This window comes from Trachymyrmex cornetzi, unplaced genomic scaffold (genome assembly GCF_001594075.2).
Source record: "Trachymyrmex cornetzi isolate Tcor2-1 unplaced genomic scaffold, Tcor1.1 scaffold248, whole genome shotgun sequence".
Lineage (NCBI taxonomy): Eukaryota > Metazoa > Arthropoda > Insecta > Hymenoptera > Formicidae > Trachymyrmex > Trachymyrmex cornetzi.
In genome coordinates, this window is record NW_017297144.1 from 2791720 (window position 1) to 2810690 (window position 18971).

Genomic DNA, 18971 nt, shown 5'->3' on the forward strand with positions numbered 1-18971 from the left:
TTGCGTGTTGCGATTGGCTCGCGCGCGACTTTACGTCCACGACGCCTTACTTCTGTAATTCTGTGAGCGACCGGTGGAACGGATTAGGGAACGTGTTCGCTCGACTACCTGCTCTCGCGATCAATGACCAAATATTCTAAACAGCCTGTAACCTGTAGCGAATGTTATTGTTGTAAGGTTAGGGAAAGTGTTCTAGTTTCTGGACTAAAATAATTGGATGCGTATGAATTCTCAAAAGGAAAGAAACTACGCGCAATTGAACAAGGAACTCCTTGTTTAATCGTCTGTATCAGTCACTTTTTGTGTTGTCTTTTTTTCTCTCGGTCAATGGACTAAACATTAGAATGTCTGATATCCCGCCAAAGCGACAAAACACTAGTTGTGGAACGTTTATCTGTTTTTCTTCAGTGAAACATTTGTGTTAGGTTTGTTTTTTCGTTAATTGAATTAGTGTACATTTTTGAAACAGTGAAATAAATATATATGTTTGATATTTAGCGGAAACGGATAAAAATTTTAGTATTGTTGCAGGGATAAAAAGACAGACTTTGCAGATAGTGTTCTGTTTCTTTTTGTTAATGGACTTCGATCGCCATATCAGTTTCCAGATAAGTTGTCGAAGGTGTGAGAGTGGCGCTTCTTCAAACAGTGATTGATAGATTTATGACTCCTATGTGGATAGCCGTGACGTTTATGAAACGGCAAAAATGGTCACCGTGCAAGACATAGGTTTACAACTTACGAAGCCAGTGAGAGAGCTGGCACAATGGAATTTTCCCTTTGCTCAGGTATATTTGTAATAAAATTATAAAATCTTATGTCGGTGTGATAGTAATACGATGTGTATTGAAATAACGTCTCTTATTGTTACAGACTCTGGAACAATACTGTTCTTTGTTCAATACAACGTGTAATAAAAGTTTCGGTGATGCTGGACTTGTTTTACAAAATTCCACGGCTGTCTATGTGCATAGACTTGATTCTCTCTGGACTAAAGTCGAGTATTGTAGAGATGTGTTATCAACTCAGGAGTAAGTGGTTTAACTTACTGTTAACACCAATTGATAATTAACTTAATTGGTATCTGAGAATTCAGAATGGACATTTTTTCAATTATGTTTTGAAAAATTGTTTATGACAAATATTTTTCTGCTAGTTTATTCTCTAGGTTATATAATGTTTATTAGATTTTGATCTTTAAATTAAAAAAAAATTGTTTAATCGTTTCTTCAGACAAAGGTTTAAAGTATTAATTTAAAATACATTTCTGGTAAAAATTTGTCTCAGAATTTTTATACAGATCAGAATACATTACAGAAATACTGAGAAAATCTATATATTTTCTTAGAATGTGTTTTTCATATATGTGAATTCTAAAATTTTTTATTTTATAATTTTTGAAAAAAAATTTTAAAATATCTTAAACGTTTTCAGATTTTATAAAATTTCATAAAAAATTTAGGAATAAGAAATCTTAAAAATTTTAGAATATTTTAGGATTCATAAATAAAAAATCCTAGAAAAGATAATTGGTATTTATTTTAAAATTTTCTTAGCTGGCATTTATGGGTGCACTGTCCTAATAAAAATTGTTCATATAATTTTTCAGAATTACTGAATTAATAACTTTATCTATATAAATTTTCTTTGTGCTTACGAAGTGTTCCAATTTATATAAACAGTCCGAATAACTTTTTAAAAAGCTATAAAGTTATTAATTCAGTAAATTCTGAAAAATTATATGAAAAATATTTACCAGAGTAGTGCATCCATAAATGTCAACTAAGAAAATTTTTAAATAAATACTAATTAGGATTTAACGAATTATAACAGGAAGAGAAAGAATCTTCTAGTACGCTAATTAATTAAAAATTACTAGTTTAAAGTAATATGTATAAAACTGTCTTTCAGGCAAGAAGAGGCGACAAAGAATCCTACTAAAAAGAGAGATAGAAAGATGACTGATGTATGTTTTCACAATTTCAAAACTGTCAACTTTGCAGAAGACGTAGACAAACATATCGATATTAAAAAAAATCATGTAGCACACGAGTCGATCAAATCTAAAAGCCGTCGATTTACTCAATTAGAGAAGAGTATCGCACATGTATCTATCGACATTTATGATGTAAATGGGGAGGTTATCGGCAAAAAATATGATTTCCGGTGAGTATTTCTCTTTTTCATTCATTTCAATTTTCTATTGTACTTGGATAAACTAATCATGTCTAATATCTCATAGGTGCAATCAGAATTTAAGTATGGATGATACATTAGTCGATGAGTTTGCGCCTCAAGGTATGTGGTTGGTTATACAAATAGATTTTTAATAATAAATAGAAAATAGATCAATAAATATAAAATAAATATAAAAATAAATTTGCGATTTAGTTGAATATTTCTTTAGAATTACCTGTGTTTCAGATTTTTATTGCGGCGATGTTTCTGTTAAAGAAAAATCTTCGTCGAATTCGTACAGACTTTCGTGCGATACTTCGGCATTGGATTCTACTATACACAACAATAATAATGAAAATGTTAACACGTTCTCCGAGCCCGAGAGAGACAATAATTCGTCAGAAGAAGAGATCTCTAATTTGACCATGTCTTTGGAGTTGGGCCAACAAAATCTCTCTACATCTAGAAATACTGACAACACGCTTGTCAAAACGCCAACGAATATTTCAAGCGATAATTGCCACGACGTGACTCTCATGAATACTCTGAGTCAGACATTTGCAAATACACCATCCCATTCAAATTCACCGATACTAACTAATATTGATAATACTATTTTATCGAACAATGATTTGGAAGAACAATGCTTGAACACTAGTATCAACGAAAGTATGCACTGTATAGACGTTGGCAGTGTATTAGATAGCCCACCTGAGTCGGTGAATTCAAAAGGAAGAAGGTATATATTTTAATGCTATTTAACCCTTTCGTTATTACAGGTAACTGTAATCGCTCGACGTATAAACATCTTATTGGTAGATTTCGACATTTGAGAAGACTTATTTACTTTAGTATTCAATGCTATCATATATTATGTTTCACGATCGTAACGAAAGGGTTAATGTAATAAATCTGTTAGACTTTTGAAATTCCTGGTATTTTAGAATTTCATCGACAGACGATTCAGCGATGTTAAACTATACAAATGGAGATCTACCGCAAACAAACTCGTGTATCGATTCTGTGAAAAATACTCTTCTGAATAAAAGTAAAAAAATTAAAACACGACAGCAATCTTCCACTTTAAAGTCTACTCCAAAATTGGTATGTTATATTACAATTTTACTGATAATTAGCGTTGTTTCTTTCTGATAATATCCTGGTGATATTCTGTTTACTTGCAGTTGAAACGAGATCACGCACAGAGTAAAAGACGACCAAGTATAATGAAGAAAAATCTCCTGCATATTTTGGAAAATACGTTTTCTTTAAAGCGAAAAGGTAAATCCGTTATATTCTATTAATTAAAAAATCGTCTAATACAAATTTATTAATCCATACTAAATTACTCGTCTTCCAGATAGATCAAGTATGTTCAACAAAAACTTGCGTTCTTGTATAAAGTGCATACGAGAGGATGATCCCTTGCGATACGAAGAAGTGACGAACCCAGAGTCAGATCTTTTAGGATTTCGATTACATACTGATACCGAATCGGACACATATATCAACGCTGACGTAACGACGAATGTCGACGGTAACATAACGCCTTCGACCGATGAGGAGATTTCAGAACTTCACAGTCCTATGGACATGTCACCGAATTCACCACACGAAACTTTCTGCGACGTTTGGTTTCGTTCAGATTCACATTTTTTATCAGTAAGTCATTTTAACCGACGGTCAATAAATAAGAGCGGAAATATACTGATTGTAGATTGCTAACAGAATGAATTGATTTCAGGAAACCGTCGACCAATGGCACGAGATGATACAGCCCAAATTATGCGACGCCGAAAAAAGATCGACGTTTTGTATTCGCGATTACACGTCGCGGATTATTGACACTCTGAAGACAAGTGGCGAACAAAGAATCGACTTCCACAATGTCATTCAAAAGGAGAGCCCTTACGAGGTGGCCAGATATTTTTTAGCTTCGTTGGACTTGGTAAGAAGATTATTAGAAGACAAGAAAAATCAGAATTAATCCATCAATTTTTAACGAATCTTATTGTCAACAGGCTGCGAAGCAAAATATAGACATAAACGTGAAAGAGGATCCCGAGCATAACATAGAAATCGTTCTACATACAGAAAATGGACATTGTTCTAACAGTCAAGCGGATTCGCACGATTAACGAGCAAATTCTTAGTTTTAATAAAACTGTATAAATGTGTATAATATGTACATTAATGAAAAATTAATTTACATACCTTCCTTCGTTAATTTCGGGAAGGTCTCTATACTGTGATATTCTGCAACTTTTAAGAAAATGTTTATTGTTCGATTCTTTCAAAAGAAAAAGAATTTACGTATATGTACATATGTGCATATATATGTATATATACATATTATATTTGTGTATTAAATTTTTTTCGCAGGATACCGATTTCGTTTCTCTTCCATCTCTCGTTTCCGTCCTGATCGTTGAGTTACAATTATAGATGCATATGGAATAATAATTATACGATTCATTGGAAATCTATATATCTCCACCAGGCGTGAAGTTCCAATTTAACTACCGTCGAGTGGTAATTCGCCGCCGGCGGTTTGTAACGAGCAGTTACGCGAAAGAGACTGTTACAGCGACTGCAGCGTGAAATCGATTTTTTTCTCTTCCCTTTTTTTTAATTAAGACTGGAACGCATCCCATTGACACGCGCTCGGGTGTGCCTGTGGCCGTTGAACAAAACGGAGCATGCATTCACAAACGTTGCGGTTGTCCCGGCTCGTCGGCGCACACCACGACGCAACGCACGTCTCACACGTGCAACGTATGACAATTGGCCGTGGTATAATACACAGAGAAATGCTCACGCATGCGTCTCGTCGGATGCCGAGCCGACGACGGCACCGGCTCACAGTTTATATATTAGTTTACATTAGGACCACACGGACGGATACCGCAAACCGCCGTGTAAACTGCGTTCTCATTAACGCACCTCGCGAGCGTTCCACTCGCGCGCGCCGAGGAAATAAAGGAATACCGTGTGTGAAATATAAAATTAATATTAAAATAAGCTGTAAGTATTTTTTTTTTTCAGTGACGAGTGCCACAAAAATATGGTCGTTTGGAAAAGTTTGTACAATAGAAAGTTAGCGTTAAGATGAACGTTACGAACGGGAGAGCGACGAGGAGAACGTAGGAAACGGAAGTGTGAAACGCGCGGATGTCGCAGAAGTTTAATGCACAGTCAATTCCGCTTGATAGTAACCAATCAGACGACACAGATCTATGTGCTTCTCTCCCCCGATCTCTCTCTCCTGCGGCGTGCCAGAGATATCCAATTGAAATAGTTACGTTCTGCCGCGCGTCGCGTCGCGTCTTCGCGCTATACACGTCGCCGTGTTATCGTTCGCACGTTTGTGTAACACACCGATTGCGTTATTAGCTAACAACAACAATTCGACGAAAGCGATCGAATAATTTAATTAAAATGATTTTTGAAGACTCTTTGTCATCTCGTCTTAATCAGGATTTAGTGATTTAGACTGAAAAAACTGTTCTGGTTAAACTAACAAAAGGACTCAAGAATGACATTTTAGTGAGAACAAACAGAATTTCTGATCAGATGATAACTAGAAATTCTGATCTTACCAAAGTGTTATCTTTGTTGGGTCCTGTTGGTTTAATCGGAATATTTTTCTCTATGAGGATTTTATTTGGTATTTTTCGTTAATTTATTTTTTGAAATAAATTAGCGATAATTTTCCTCGGTGCACGGGAGGCTTTTTCAAACACCACTTTTCACAGGAGTTAAAACTACGTCAGCATGAACAGCAAGAGTGCATTACTGGTGCAACGCTGGATGCTCCAGCCGCGCGTGTTGCTCGTTCTCGTTTTGCTACAATTTATCATTCAGTTTTTCACGTCCGTCTATCTGTATAAGTATATCACGAACGTGGAGAGTGATCTTCGTCGGGTAAAAAGCCTGTATCCGCCGGAGGCTGTGGCTATGCCACGGCGAAGACGCAGCAGCGCGTTGCCGACCTCCGAAGACAATGCCGTTTCGGATATAGCCAGTCGGGTATGTAAAATATATAGCTAGGGAGAACGTTCTCAAAAATCTACGGAAATCCAATTCTGCGTGAAGCAAAAATTCTTTAAATGAAGAGAGAAATGACTTTGGAAGTTTGAAATTTCCTTATATTAGGTGTTAAACTTAATTCCTGCCGTTTTTCGTCTCCAAAATTGATTTATTTCGAAGGGAAGATGAATATGGTCACTGACGAGCTGGTAGCAAACATGAAAGACGAGAGTATGTATCTCGTTGAGACTATCAAAGGTAAATTTTATTTTATTATAATTTTATTTATGATTTAGAAAAAGATGATTTTGGAAAGACTAATAACGCCAATATATATTTTTTCCAGATCCGGCTAGCGAGCGTTACAAATTATTAATAAAGTCAAAGATCATTTGAATAATTTTTGTAAATTCTCTTTTTAATCATTATTTTTTATAAATAAATATGTACAACATAATCAGAGAAGAAAAGAGAAAGAAGCAGAAAAATCGATAAAATATATAAACATTTACAAAACATTTGCGGTATTATAGTTTTATACATAATATTACCCGAGAAAAAATGTTATATATATATGTATATGGACATATTTTATGTATATAATTGTATATAAAATATGTTAACTTTTTATATAATTTTATATAATTATATATAACTATATATGAAACATTTTTTCCCTGGAATTTATTACTTTAATTTAATATTGAAAGCTAGTGATGGACTACTTATTTTAAATATTGAAAGCACTCTCTCTGAATAATAATATATTTAATACTAAAAATAAGAGTAGTTAATAACTACCTTCTAATATATTAAATATTTTTAAGGGTAACGAAAAACAGAAAGCGTACAAAGTATCTGAATTAAAACTTTACGCAGTTGCACTAATTACACGAAATAAAAAAAAATATACGAAAAGAGAAAATTATTCTAAAAAATTTTGCTGGAAAAGAGAGATTTCGTGTCTTAATTCCCCAGCGTTTAATTTTCCGAGACCTCCTAACAGCGAGGGCTTTGACTTGCCAATTTAATTCCTTGAGGATATCTCGAATCTCTGTCCCTTAATGTCGCGGGATTGCTCGGGTCGCTCGGTTACAGATCCGAGATGACAAGGAGATACAAGGTACAAAGAAGGTAACCGCCTCCCCGATGGTATCCGGCTCCGCGTCCTCGCCAACGATAGCCGGAGGTCAGGATTGGGTCTGGTTGAACGCCGACACACGAATACAAGTCAGTTCTGTGTGATTGTTAGAACTAGTTACCTGTTTCGCGATACACATCCTCGTGAATACTCTCCTCAAACTTGCCGAGTTGTCGTGATGTTCCTCGACGAGTTCCGTCATCTATATAGAACATTACGTGTGTAGAAGATATATACTGGAGATAGCTGCTAAGTATCAGTTACACCTATTTCCCGCATTAAAATAATGATGCTAAAATTACGCTACTAAAATAACACTACTAAAATAACGGTAACATTCGCGTAAACGTATTCTTGTCATTATTATATTAATTTCAATATAAGAATAAAATTCGATTAGAGAATTAAATATCGCTTATGTATGTATATACTGGAGATAGCTGCTAAGTATCCGTCACACCTATTTCCCGCATTAAAATAATGATGCTAAAATTACGCTACTAAAATAACACTACTAAAATAACAGTAACATTTGTGTAAACGTATTCTTATCATTATTATATTAATTTCAATATAAGAATAAAATTCGATTAGAGAATTAAATACCGCTTATATATAATATATAAGATCATACTTTTTGTATTGTAAAGATATATATGTTTATACAGATAATTCATTTTTAATTTAAATATTTCAAATGTATTGTTACATGAGAAAGAAAATAGCTAAAGATTCCAAAAACTTCAAGGCACTTGCAGAATCAGGGCCACGGAAAAATTTCATTACAACAGAAATAACTGCAGTATAAAAAATTTTAATATAATATATAAGAAGATTTCATTTTTTTCATTTTATACGCATGCCATAAAATCGAGCGTTTTATAACGTATCTATTCGCCTGCCTTTCAGTTCGATGCGATCGAGAATTTTTGCCGTTCATCCGCAAAATATTGTCCACCGGGTCTCCCTGGCGCACCCGGAAATCCAGGTCCTCCTGGCGAACAAGGTTTGCCGGGTGTCCCAGGGATGGAAGGTCTGAAAGGACCGCCAGGACAGCCCGGTCATTCTGGTGCCAGAGGACCTAAGGGTGACATCGGTCCGCCGGGCTTCGACGGGAGAGATGGGGTGCCGGGTGAGCCTGGTTTGGACGGCATTCCCGGTAGAAGTGGCTTGGACGGCGTACCCGGGAGCAACGGTAAGCCAGGTGCAAACGGATTGCCAGGATCGTCTGGAAGAAACGGAACAGACGGTACGTTTGAATATATAATTACTTGATAATGTAAGTTGCAATCGAAATTTTGATGCGAGAAAATGCACTTTACTAAAGTACTAAAAATTTAGGTATATATAGATCTGAATTCATATTTCTACAGCACAAAGTTGCACAAAAGTTGCAGCAATATTGCAGAGATTTTGCAACGATATTGCTGCAAATTCTGTACTGTATGGGTAATTTTATTGGGTCATTAAAATAATTATGTAGGAAATCCGAGTATAACGAGCAATGCTGCAAGAAGTGACATTTTTGTTTTATAAAACATTGACATTTAACCAGCTTGAATGTCCTGCATAATTATTTTGATTGTCTAACAAAATTATTTTCAGATCCGTATTTAATTAAATTTTTTAATACTTCAGCAAAACCATTTTTTTCCGTGTGCGAACTAAATAAAAAATTTTACATTTAAATTATCCCTTCTACAATGCGTATCAATATTTAACAATTACAAACCAATTTTTTTTACTTTTCATTATAATACATTTTATTTAAAGAAATGTATATTAATTATTGCGCGAGAGAGAGAGAGAGAGAGAGAAAGAGAGAAACATTTAATTTAATTTAATTCAACTTTTTAATTTGTTGAATTAAATTTTTTCTACGATCCTCTAAGTTGAAGATTTACTAACTTAAGTTTATAAGATACATTGTCTTTATGTTAAAATTTTTACTCTTCAATTAAGTTGTAAATTATATATATAATATTATAAATATTAGCAGAGTACAAATATTTTTCGTAATACCTTACAAATGAAAGATTGATTACACAATTTGTATTTATATAGGAAGACCAGGGCAAATGGGACCTCAAGGACCACCAGGATCTCGCGGTAGGTAACGTTATTAGATCACTACCACCATTTCTTCATTTTATAAATATTTTACTAATCAACTTGTTCATACTTTAGGAGATATAGGTCCACCTGGTCATCCAGGAGTACCTGGAAAGGATGGCAAATCAGGCATACAGGCATACAAAATAAACATGAACGATTACAACGAGAATGACATATTAATACCGCCATCCATCGTAGGTAAGAACTACTGTCTTCACTATCTTAGCAAAATGGTTGTTTTTTTCCTTTGTTTACACATTCTTTATTATATTATTATATTTTATATTGTCTATAAATTATATCATATATGTTTTATATTACCACAAGGCAAATTTAATAACTCTCCATCACATTGACTATAGCAATTGCGTATCTTCTATCTGCATTTTTACCGAAGATTTTACAATCTTTGAAAATTGACGATTTACAGAAATTACACCGTCGTTAAATTCAAGTGGCGTGATTTCCGTGCAAGAAGGCAGCAAAATACGGCTGAGATGTGCCGCGAGTGGGAAACCGCAGCCTGTTATACAATGGACGAAAATAGACGGTTCCATGATACCGATGGGCCCTTGGCATGGTATAAACGGACTCTTTAATTCAATCATAAGTAACGAACAGATGGAGCGGAATTAACAAACCTTCCCATAAATCTTGCGACTCTAGTGAGCTCAGTTACGGCCCATACGTTCAATATCAGCCTGGTAAACCGGGAACACATGGGCGACTATATGTGCAATGCTGATAACGGAATACCTCCGGCACGATCCAAGAGGTTCAAGCTTCAAGTCAAATGTAAGCATGTTTTAATCTCAATTAAAAGGAATATACATAATATTTTTTGATATTTAATAATATATTGTTTTGAAATATGAAATTGTAAAATAAAAATTAAAAAGAATAATATATATAAAATAATAACAAATAAATGTATGTGTGTTTTATACATTTTAAACAAATTTTTATGGAAAACTTTAGATCCTTATTAATTATTATTTTATTCTGTAATTTCATATTTTAAAATGCTGCATATAAAATTTCTTTATTCTACTTTGTACTTTTACTATATGTATATATTTCACTGTAAACGCGAAAAATGCGCGATAGTAATGCCTTTAAAAGTTTTAAAAAATTTCGCATGCGGCAGCGAGATAACACGCATAAATATTTTCTGAGTTTTGGTATTATTAGAATAACTTGGAAAGGAAACCAGTTTTGCGCGAATCAATAGGCACAGATGTGGGTAAAATTGATAATCGATCCGCGTTCCAGTTGCGCCATTCATTCGTATACGCAACCAAGTGGTACTCGTACGAAACCAAAATCCAGCGACATTGGAATGCGAGGTGGAAGGCTTTCCCGAGCCGGTGGTATACTGGGAACGCAGTGATGGTCGCCGCCTGAAAATGTCGGATAAGTACAGAACGGAGGTTTACGACAGGCGTGACAATTACAAGGTAACCCGTCGAACCCACTATTCGTGGACTTCCCACCAAATTCGCGCACGTTATATCGCTTTTTACGCGATTTTCTTAGAGCCTTCTTTTTTATTTTAATAAGTAATTTGCACACATTTTACCGTATAAATATCGATAATAAATCGTTCCTGCTCGTCTGCTACACGTTAGCAACAAATGAGGTGTCTTACAATACGTGAAACTATTCTGAAAAGCTGAAGATGAAGCTGAGAATCGCGAGGGTGACCACGTCGGATCATGGGACTTACCACTGCGTGGCAAAAAACGATTTTGACACTGTCAAGGGATCCTTTATAGTAGACGGTTTGTCTTTTACCTTGTATTACCTCGTATTTCTCCTTGCATTAATAATAGAATTCTAAAGAGCCATTACGGAATTACTAATTAATTACAACATGAAGGATATAGAAGGAAGCCTCCGAGTTTGTGAGGATGTGCACTGTTATTCTACATTATCTTGTAGCATAATGTTTCCAGGCAAAAATATAATATACTATTACTCACATTTCCAATTCAACCTTCAAATGAAACAAGAAGATTGATACAAAATATTAATAAATAATATACAAATAAAAATATTAACGAAATGTTGAAAATGTGAAAAGCACGTTCTATATCCATTGTATAATTTAAAGATTTTCTTGAGATTGGAAATTTAGGGGCTAATTCTGTAACTCTTAACGACAATCGTTGATGTCGTTGCGCAGATATTATGTAGAGTAAAAAAGCTGCGCAATGACATCAACGACTGTCGTTAAGAGTTACAGAATCGACCTCTTTATTTTTTTCAGCATAATTTTTTTAATATTGATCCTAACGCCTATCTCTAGAAAATAACTCTGCTAATCGAATTTTCTAATTGATGGTAATAAATAATGTTAGACGACATAAAAGACGTCGAGAAATACAAATCAAGAAAGGACGAGCACGTGACATACGGTCATCCTATGCCCATGAGCGTCGATCAGGAGCAAGAATTGTGCATCTCTACGCAAGAAACCTGCACGACGTGCCCAAAGTGCACGTACACAGATATAATAGACCATCTGCATGTTCAACCGTTGAGCGTTATTAATATTACGCGACCGCCGCCGCGGTCAACCGGTACGTTTAATCAATTCTAACTAATGTATTCCAACGGCGTTCTTGCGCAAGGTAGATCAATTAATTCTAGAGGTGCAAAGCTTCAGTGTAAACGCATACATAACGTAATGTACATTTTCCGATGTAACATAGGTTTAGTATAATACATATGCATTATATATGTACATATTTAGCAAAACGGATGATATTTGTCGAGAATTCTTGTTAATCGATGCAATAAACAAAAAGAAAATAAGAAACTAATAATGTAAAACGAAAAGGGTATCTTTTCGACAATTCTTTACAAATTTACTAGTAACATATTTTTATCCTCATGAAATAAATAGAAATTAGGAAAAAAAACTTGCTCGAAATGCAGCGCTGCCATCCAGTCATTTAAGTCACTTTTTTTTCCTGAACTGACATGAGATTTGTAAAACGTAAGCGTTCTATTTATGTTTTTGTTGTCCGAAAACAATTGCTATTCACTCACTGTTGCTAACTGGGTATTAGTCGGTGTTAAGTTTGTCTCTTTTAAGTTTCAAATAGATGGAACTAAAAGACAATATAACTTTCGTATAGGCTACAAATATTTTTCGTACATTTAAAGAACACGTTTTTGTTTTTTGCTGCAGTTTAAAAAATTTTATATATTTTTTAATTATCTGATGAGTGTATTTATCTCTTTGCTTTATTAACAACACGGATGAAATGAAACTTAATGGGCGCTAAAGCGAATGCAATTATACGTTTGATTTAGATGGACAAGTGAAAATAAGAGTAAATGCTATTTTTCTTTCGCTTAAAAATTCTTAATTAATCTGAAAATTTGATAAGTAGTGTTATTTTTAGTTATTATATTAATGCCAGAAGAGTCACTTTTTCACGTAAAATAATTTTGCTGAAGTATCTAAAAAAATTAACTAGATACAGATTTAAAAATAAATTTATTGGACCATGAAAATAATTATGTAGAAAATTCAAGCATGATGATCAGTGCTGCAAAAAAGTTTTGACATTTCAATAACCAAGCAACCTTGAGCAGTTGTTTTTAGATATATATTCAGATAAATTTTAAGATACTTTAACATTGTCCTTTCCATGCATAAAAAGCAATCACTATTTCACTTTTTTTTACCTGATGATTGGATAGCCGCGCTGGAAAAAAAAATTGTTGAGAGAGAGAATATTTCAGATATTTATTTTAATATATATATATATATAAATTTTACATGATTGATTGAAATTTATTTTCGATTTAACTAATTTATCTACCTTCGTACGAGCGCGTACATATGGCGGGGGGGGGAAGTAATATCGCGGAAGTTTACGTAATTAACGAACTGACGGCACTCTCGTCAAACACGAGTGCCCGTAATATCGCGGACTAAAAAACGATCTCTTTCCACGTGAACTCTCCCGACTTAAGGACGTAAAAGTTAATAAGCGACGTTGGTAAATTCGCAGAGGGTTTTATAGAGGCTATAGGAAAACCTGTGCTGAAAGGAAACATGGACGATCACTACGGAAGTTGGATGCACGACGCGTCCAACGATATCATGCCTGACAGACTTTGGGTTACTCGCCACAATGATACGTCCTACATCTATGAATACAAATCGAAGGAAGACTTCAAGAACAATACGGCGCTTAACGAGATAAAATTACCCCATCCTTTCCAGGTTGGCAACTTAAGAACAACAGACAACGAGATGCCTTTAATTATACATGGAAAGAATGATTTTGCTGAAGAATTAAAAAATTTAGCTAGATTTCGATTTGAAAATAATTTTGGATTATTAAAATAATTAAGTAGGACGCTCAAGCCGGCTACTAAAATGTTGAAACTTTTTGCAGCACTATCCAACGTGCTCGAGAGTCCTACATTATTTCGATGATCTAAAATTATATTCAGATCTGTATCTATATAAAGGACCTTTCTGATCAAAATTATTCATAAATTTTTTCAGTATTCATAATTATTCAAACGTTTACGTAAATTTCCGACATTTTTAAAAATTTCTGATTTATTTTAGAACTTTTCAGAAAATTTCTCAGACTTTTTATATAAATTGGAAAACTTTTTTAGAAGAAAGCTTATAGCTTTTTTAGACTACACATTTTTTTTCGTGTACGTGGAAATAAAGTCATTCCACTGGAACCCAATTTCCTATATAATCAGTGCGGAATTTTTTTTAGATATTTTAGTAAATTATTCTTTTATGCACTAAAAAAATTTTGCTGAAGAATCTAAAAAATTGGTTAGATACTGATTTGAAAATAATTTTATTGGATCATTAAAATAATCAAATAGTACTCAAGTTGATTGCTAGAATATAAAACTTTCTACAACATTACTTATCATGCTTGAGAGTTCTAGATAATTATTTTAATGACCCAACGAAATTATTTTCAGATCAGATTGTATTTAACTAAATACAATTTTAAATACGTATTCAGCAAAATTGTGTAATCACACAATTCCCAGAGTTTGAAAAGTAGCTATAAAATTACGATAAAATAAGGGCATGTACATATTTTCTTCAGAAAATTTTAACATCTAAACATGGAAAATGCTTGAAGCGAGAATTGAGCTAGAGGTCGACATTTTCTTCCAGGGTAACGGACATGTAGTTTACGATAAATCGTTTTTCTACAATCCCATTAATCGATCGACGGTCCTTCGATACGATCTCTATGCGTCCTCGGATCATCAGAAGTGCAAACAGCTCTCTCGCGAATGCGAGATACAGCTTCCATGCTTGGAGGTCGACGGCCAGAACTACCTTTACACGCGCAATTTTACCTACACGGATTTCAACGTAGATGAAAACGGTAAAATCTGCAGGACAGACAAATATTCAAGCTCTACATATAAAGTTGAATAATTGAATGATTGAAAATATTTATTTCCACATAAAACGCGGAACCATTGTGGCATGACAATACAATATGCGGCGTTTCTGCAGGTTTGTGGGTCATTTACCCATTATCCCCTAATTGTAGTGGTAAAAATACGGTGGTAGTTAAAATGGATCCCACTAAAATGATCATTCAGTACGCGTGGAATATCAGTATCGATCACCGTCGCTTTGGAGAGATGTTTATTGCAGGAGGCGTGCTTTATGCTATACGCAGTGTCACCGACGATACTATGGAGATACGGTAATGCGAGTGACGAATTGCTCTTAAAACCACAATCGTATGCAGTACACATATCCCATGAAAATTCTTGGAAATTTAGATTTTCAATATTTTTTATTATCCTTAATATCACTTTTAATCTTTATTCCCAACAAATATAGATAACTGCTATAATAATTGTAAATAACTACTAATATACAATAGATAACATATATGTAAATGTACACCTTTTACATCTATGTTATACGAGTTATATTCAATATTTGTTTTGTAAAACTTTTAGAGTAAATCTCAAGAGTGTGAAATCTCACTCTTGAAATTATGCCTGTTTCTATTAATGTAGATTAACTTTAATCTCAATCTTGTGCTCTTCATTTTTTTTTAAATTCTTACAACTAAAGAGAGAGAGAGAGAGAGAGGAAAAGATGAAGGGTTAGTTGATCACACATTTGTAGAAACGGGCATTCAAGATTGGAAATTGAATTACTCTTTTTCAAGACTGATTCAATTTTCACTCTTCAGAGTGAGATTCTACTCCAAAGAATTTAGAGTGTGGGATTGTGCCTTTATTACTTTCAAAATACCGTTCCTTTATTTTAACAATGACATATTTTTAAAAGCGTGTTTTCAAGTTATTACACGAATAAGTTAGGTAAATATTATTCTAACTCTTTAGAAACAAGACCGTTTATATGAATAAATTAAACTATAATATGAGACAGCCAATTAAATATCATTCTTTAATCATTAAAACTGAATTAACTTAACTTCATAAAAAATTGTTAGAATATTACAATTTAAAGGATAGTTTAGAAATATTTTGAATCCTTAAAATACCGCCCTTTAAAAAGGGCGATGTTCTAATAGTTCGTGAAACGAAAATGGTAAAAATGTCATTCAATTATGTTAAGATAATCCTTTATTCCTTTACGATATTATTTGATTAATTAATAATTTATGTCGAGTGAAGAGAGAGAGAGAGAAATAATTTTTCTTTTTTTGTAGAAATTTAATTTTTTAAATTGTGTCACTTTTAAAATAAGGGAGCGATATATCCACGAATAATCTCGTGAAATATTTGTACTATGTACTTGTACTTGCTCCTTTCTGACCTAAAAATTATTATTATTTGTAACTCGACCGAATTTCTTAGATTCGCCTTCGATCTCTACAAAAATACGACGCTGGATGTAAACTTGTCGTTTACGAATCCGTACCACAAAACCACGGCAGTTAGTTATAATCATAAGACTAAGGTACGTGCTTTACCGAGATAGTCTTCCACTATTTTGTTGTTTCGCGTTCGTGTAATCCGTTTCGTTTTAGGAGCTGTACACGTGGAATAAAGGCAATCGATTAGCCTACCCCGTGAAATGGCAGGAAGTAACTGAGAGGGAACCATCTTCACGATACACGCATGTACCTCGAAGAAACGCACGTAGGAGCATCACTAATCGCCGCGAGAATGTTAATTAAACAAGTTTGACGTGTAACGAGTTCTCTCTCTTCGAGCCTTCTCGCGAGCGTATTTATCTTGTAACACGTGCCAAAAATAAAACAGTTTAAACGAGACGTTTAATCAGTGGGTGTAATTATTGCTTGTTAACAAATTTAGAAATGATGCTAAGAACTATCAGATTTACATTTAAGTGCGTATGGTCGTGCAAAATAATACAGAATCATGTATAATCGTAACATAATTTTTAAAATTGTACTTTTAAGAGGATATGTAATAAGGACATAAAAATATATATAAAAGAAAATGCGTATAAGCTTCTTTTTTAAAACAATTAGTTATCGTTTATCGATAGCCTTATTCTAATAATGTACATCCTTTCACTTAATTAATAACAGAAAATTTAAATTTTAAAAATAAAATCATTATAATTGTTGAGTAAATGAGAGGAGAACGGAGTCATGGTCAGTCGGACTGATTACTTTACAAGAATTCTAAAGAGTAATATATATTACTTTTTATCTAATGTTTTATTTCAAAATTTAAATTTATTTAAAATAATGTACTATGCACATATGAATAACTACAAAAAAGATATATTTGATGAAAATTTTAAGTGGTAATTCATATAAGAAATTATGACATTATAAGGTTAGCATATTTAAATGCATGTGTATCGCATTTTATGCAGTAATCGGATTTTTCAAAACTTTTATACAACAAAAAATTAAACATACTTATCTGTCATTTTCATTTTCTGAAATTTTTTTTGGAACAGCTTGATAATTGGTCTGACCTGATAAGCTATACTGATGAAAACTATTTATATATCGTAAATAAAAATTTAATACATTTAATAATTGTTTTAATAGTTTTTCTTCAAAGTTATGATCCTATTGTATAATTCTGCAACAAATTTGAGAAGAATCCAATTTGAAATTAACATATTAATAAATTTTTTTAGGTGATCGCCACCATCCCCGTTTCCCATACATATTTCATTTAAAATTAACAATGTTGAACAATTTAAATAATTTTGCTAATAAGGGGAGGCTCCGGGGTGACCCTCACCAATTTCAATGAAACTTGGCAGGATTGTAGAGTGTGTTCCCTTGAATAAAAATCACCTTTTATTTGGGCGTAGACAGTCTACTGTTTTCGAGATATCTCAATATTAAAATTGGCAACGGCATTTCCTTTAGAGTTTATTAGAACGTTCATACTCGAGTATTTGTAGCGTAGTGGATATGATAACCACTTCCTTTATTTTAATGCAATATTCATAATAAACTTTATATACTATCGTTTGAGATGAAGTATTATAACTGTCTGCTCGATATGAAGTGTTTATTTGCAAATCAATACAAAGTGTCGATATGAATTATCTATTTGGTACGAAGTGTTATTAAAAACGTTTCGAAAATAACTATAAAAAATGTAAACAGAGCGGATTGTCAACGAAATTGGCGATCGTTTCCACCACTACGCTACAAATACTCGAGTATGAACTTTCTAATAAACTTTAAAGGAAATGTCGTTACCAACTTTAATATTGAAATATCTTGGAAACGGTAGACGGTCTACATTCAAATGGAGGGTAATTTTTATTCAGGGGAACATACCCTGCCAAGTTTCATTGAAGTCGGTGAGGGTTGCTCCGGAGCTTCCCTTTGTAAGATAAAGATAAAGAAAAATAAATTCACTGAATATACATTAAATATTACTGAGTAAATTTTCCGTCAAATTTATTAAATTAGCATGCGATGTACTCGCAGAACCTAAACTAATAGCAACATCAGTTTGCAGTTGTTCGCAGAAAACAAATAATTATTAATGTTATAGTTTCTCAACATATTAAAATATAAATGTAATATAAAATATAAATGTAACATAACACATGTTGTATATAACAGCTATATTATTGAATGAGAAAATATATCATTGGCTGCGTTCAGCAGACTCAACAGTTGAGTGAACGCTCGCTGTTATTGGTGTATTCTTTTAGATCATTCAATCAGTAAGTTGGATCCAAAAGAATACATCAATAGCAGTGAACGCTCACTCACTATTGAAACCGCTTAACGCAGCCAATGATGTTAATTATAACGTGAGAAATCACAATATTGATGTTATTGTTATAGTTATCGATAATGATGCTGATAATGGTGATAATGTTACTGTTAGTTCCATTTTGCGAGTATATTTACGGTCATATTTATGTAAACAGATAATGATATCAAAGATTAATTAAAATGGGCTTTAACGTATTGGCTTCAACATTACTATCTTCCGTAAATACGTAGTTATGTTACAAGATAACATTTTTCTTATTGCTCAAAGGTTGGAT

The 18971-nt window shown here is 33.4% G+C and overlaps 2 protein-coding genes across 2 annotated transcripts in view; one reads left to right on the forward strand and one right to left on the reverse strand.

Moving 5' to 3' along the window:
- The window catches only part of PMCA (plasma membrane calcium-transporting ATPase 3), a 108194-nt gene extending 100707 nt beyond the window's left edge, over positions 1 to 7487 (reverse strand). Inside the window, exon 1 of the mRNA XM_018507883.1 lies at positions 7470 to 7487. The gene's annotated coding sequence lies outside the window, so the exon portion shown is untranslated. The remainder of the gene's footprint in view (positions 1 to 7469) is intronic.
- LOC108761389 (uncharacterized) lies at positions 158 to 16740 on the forward strand. The gene is made up of 23 exons (XM_018507889.1): positions 158 to 425; positions 532 to 788; positions 874 to 1031; positions 1912 to 2166; positions 2243 to 2298; positions 2425 to 2917; positions 3123 to 3282; positions 3363 to 3459; positions 3539 to 3840; positions 3923 to 3970; positions 8258 to 8597; positions 9413 to 9457; positions 9536 to 9661; positions 9894 to 10043; positions 10130 to 10258; positions 10736 to 10920; positions 11136 to 11244; positions 11824 to 12045; positions 13492 to 13706; positions 14643 to 14859; positions 14994 to 15189; positions 16322 to 16424; positions 16495 to 16740. The coding sequence occupies exons 2-23, from the start codon at positions 708 to 710 to the stop codon at positions 16642 to 16644; spliced, it is 3837 nt and encodes a 1278-aa protein (XP_018363391.1). The 5' UTR covers positions 158 to 425; positions 532 to 707; the 3' UTR covers positions 16645 to 16740.
- Positions 16741 to 18971: the final 2231 nt, after the last annotated feature.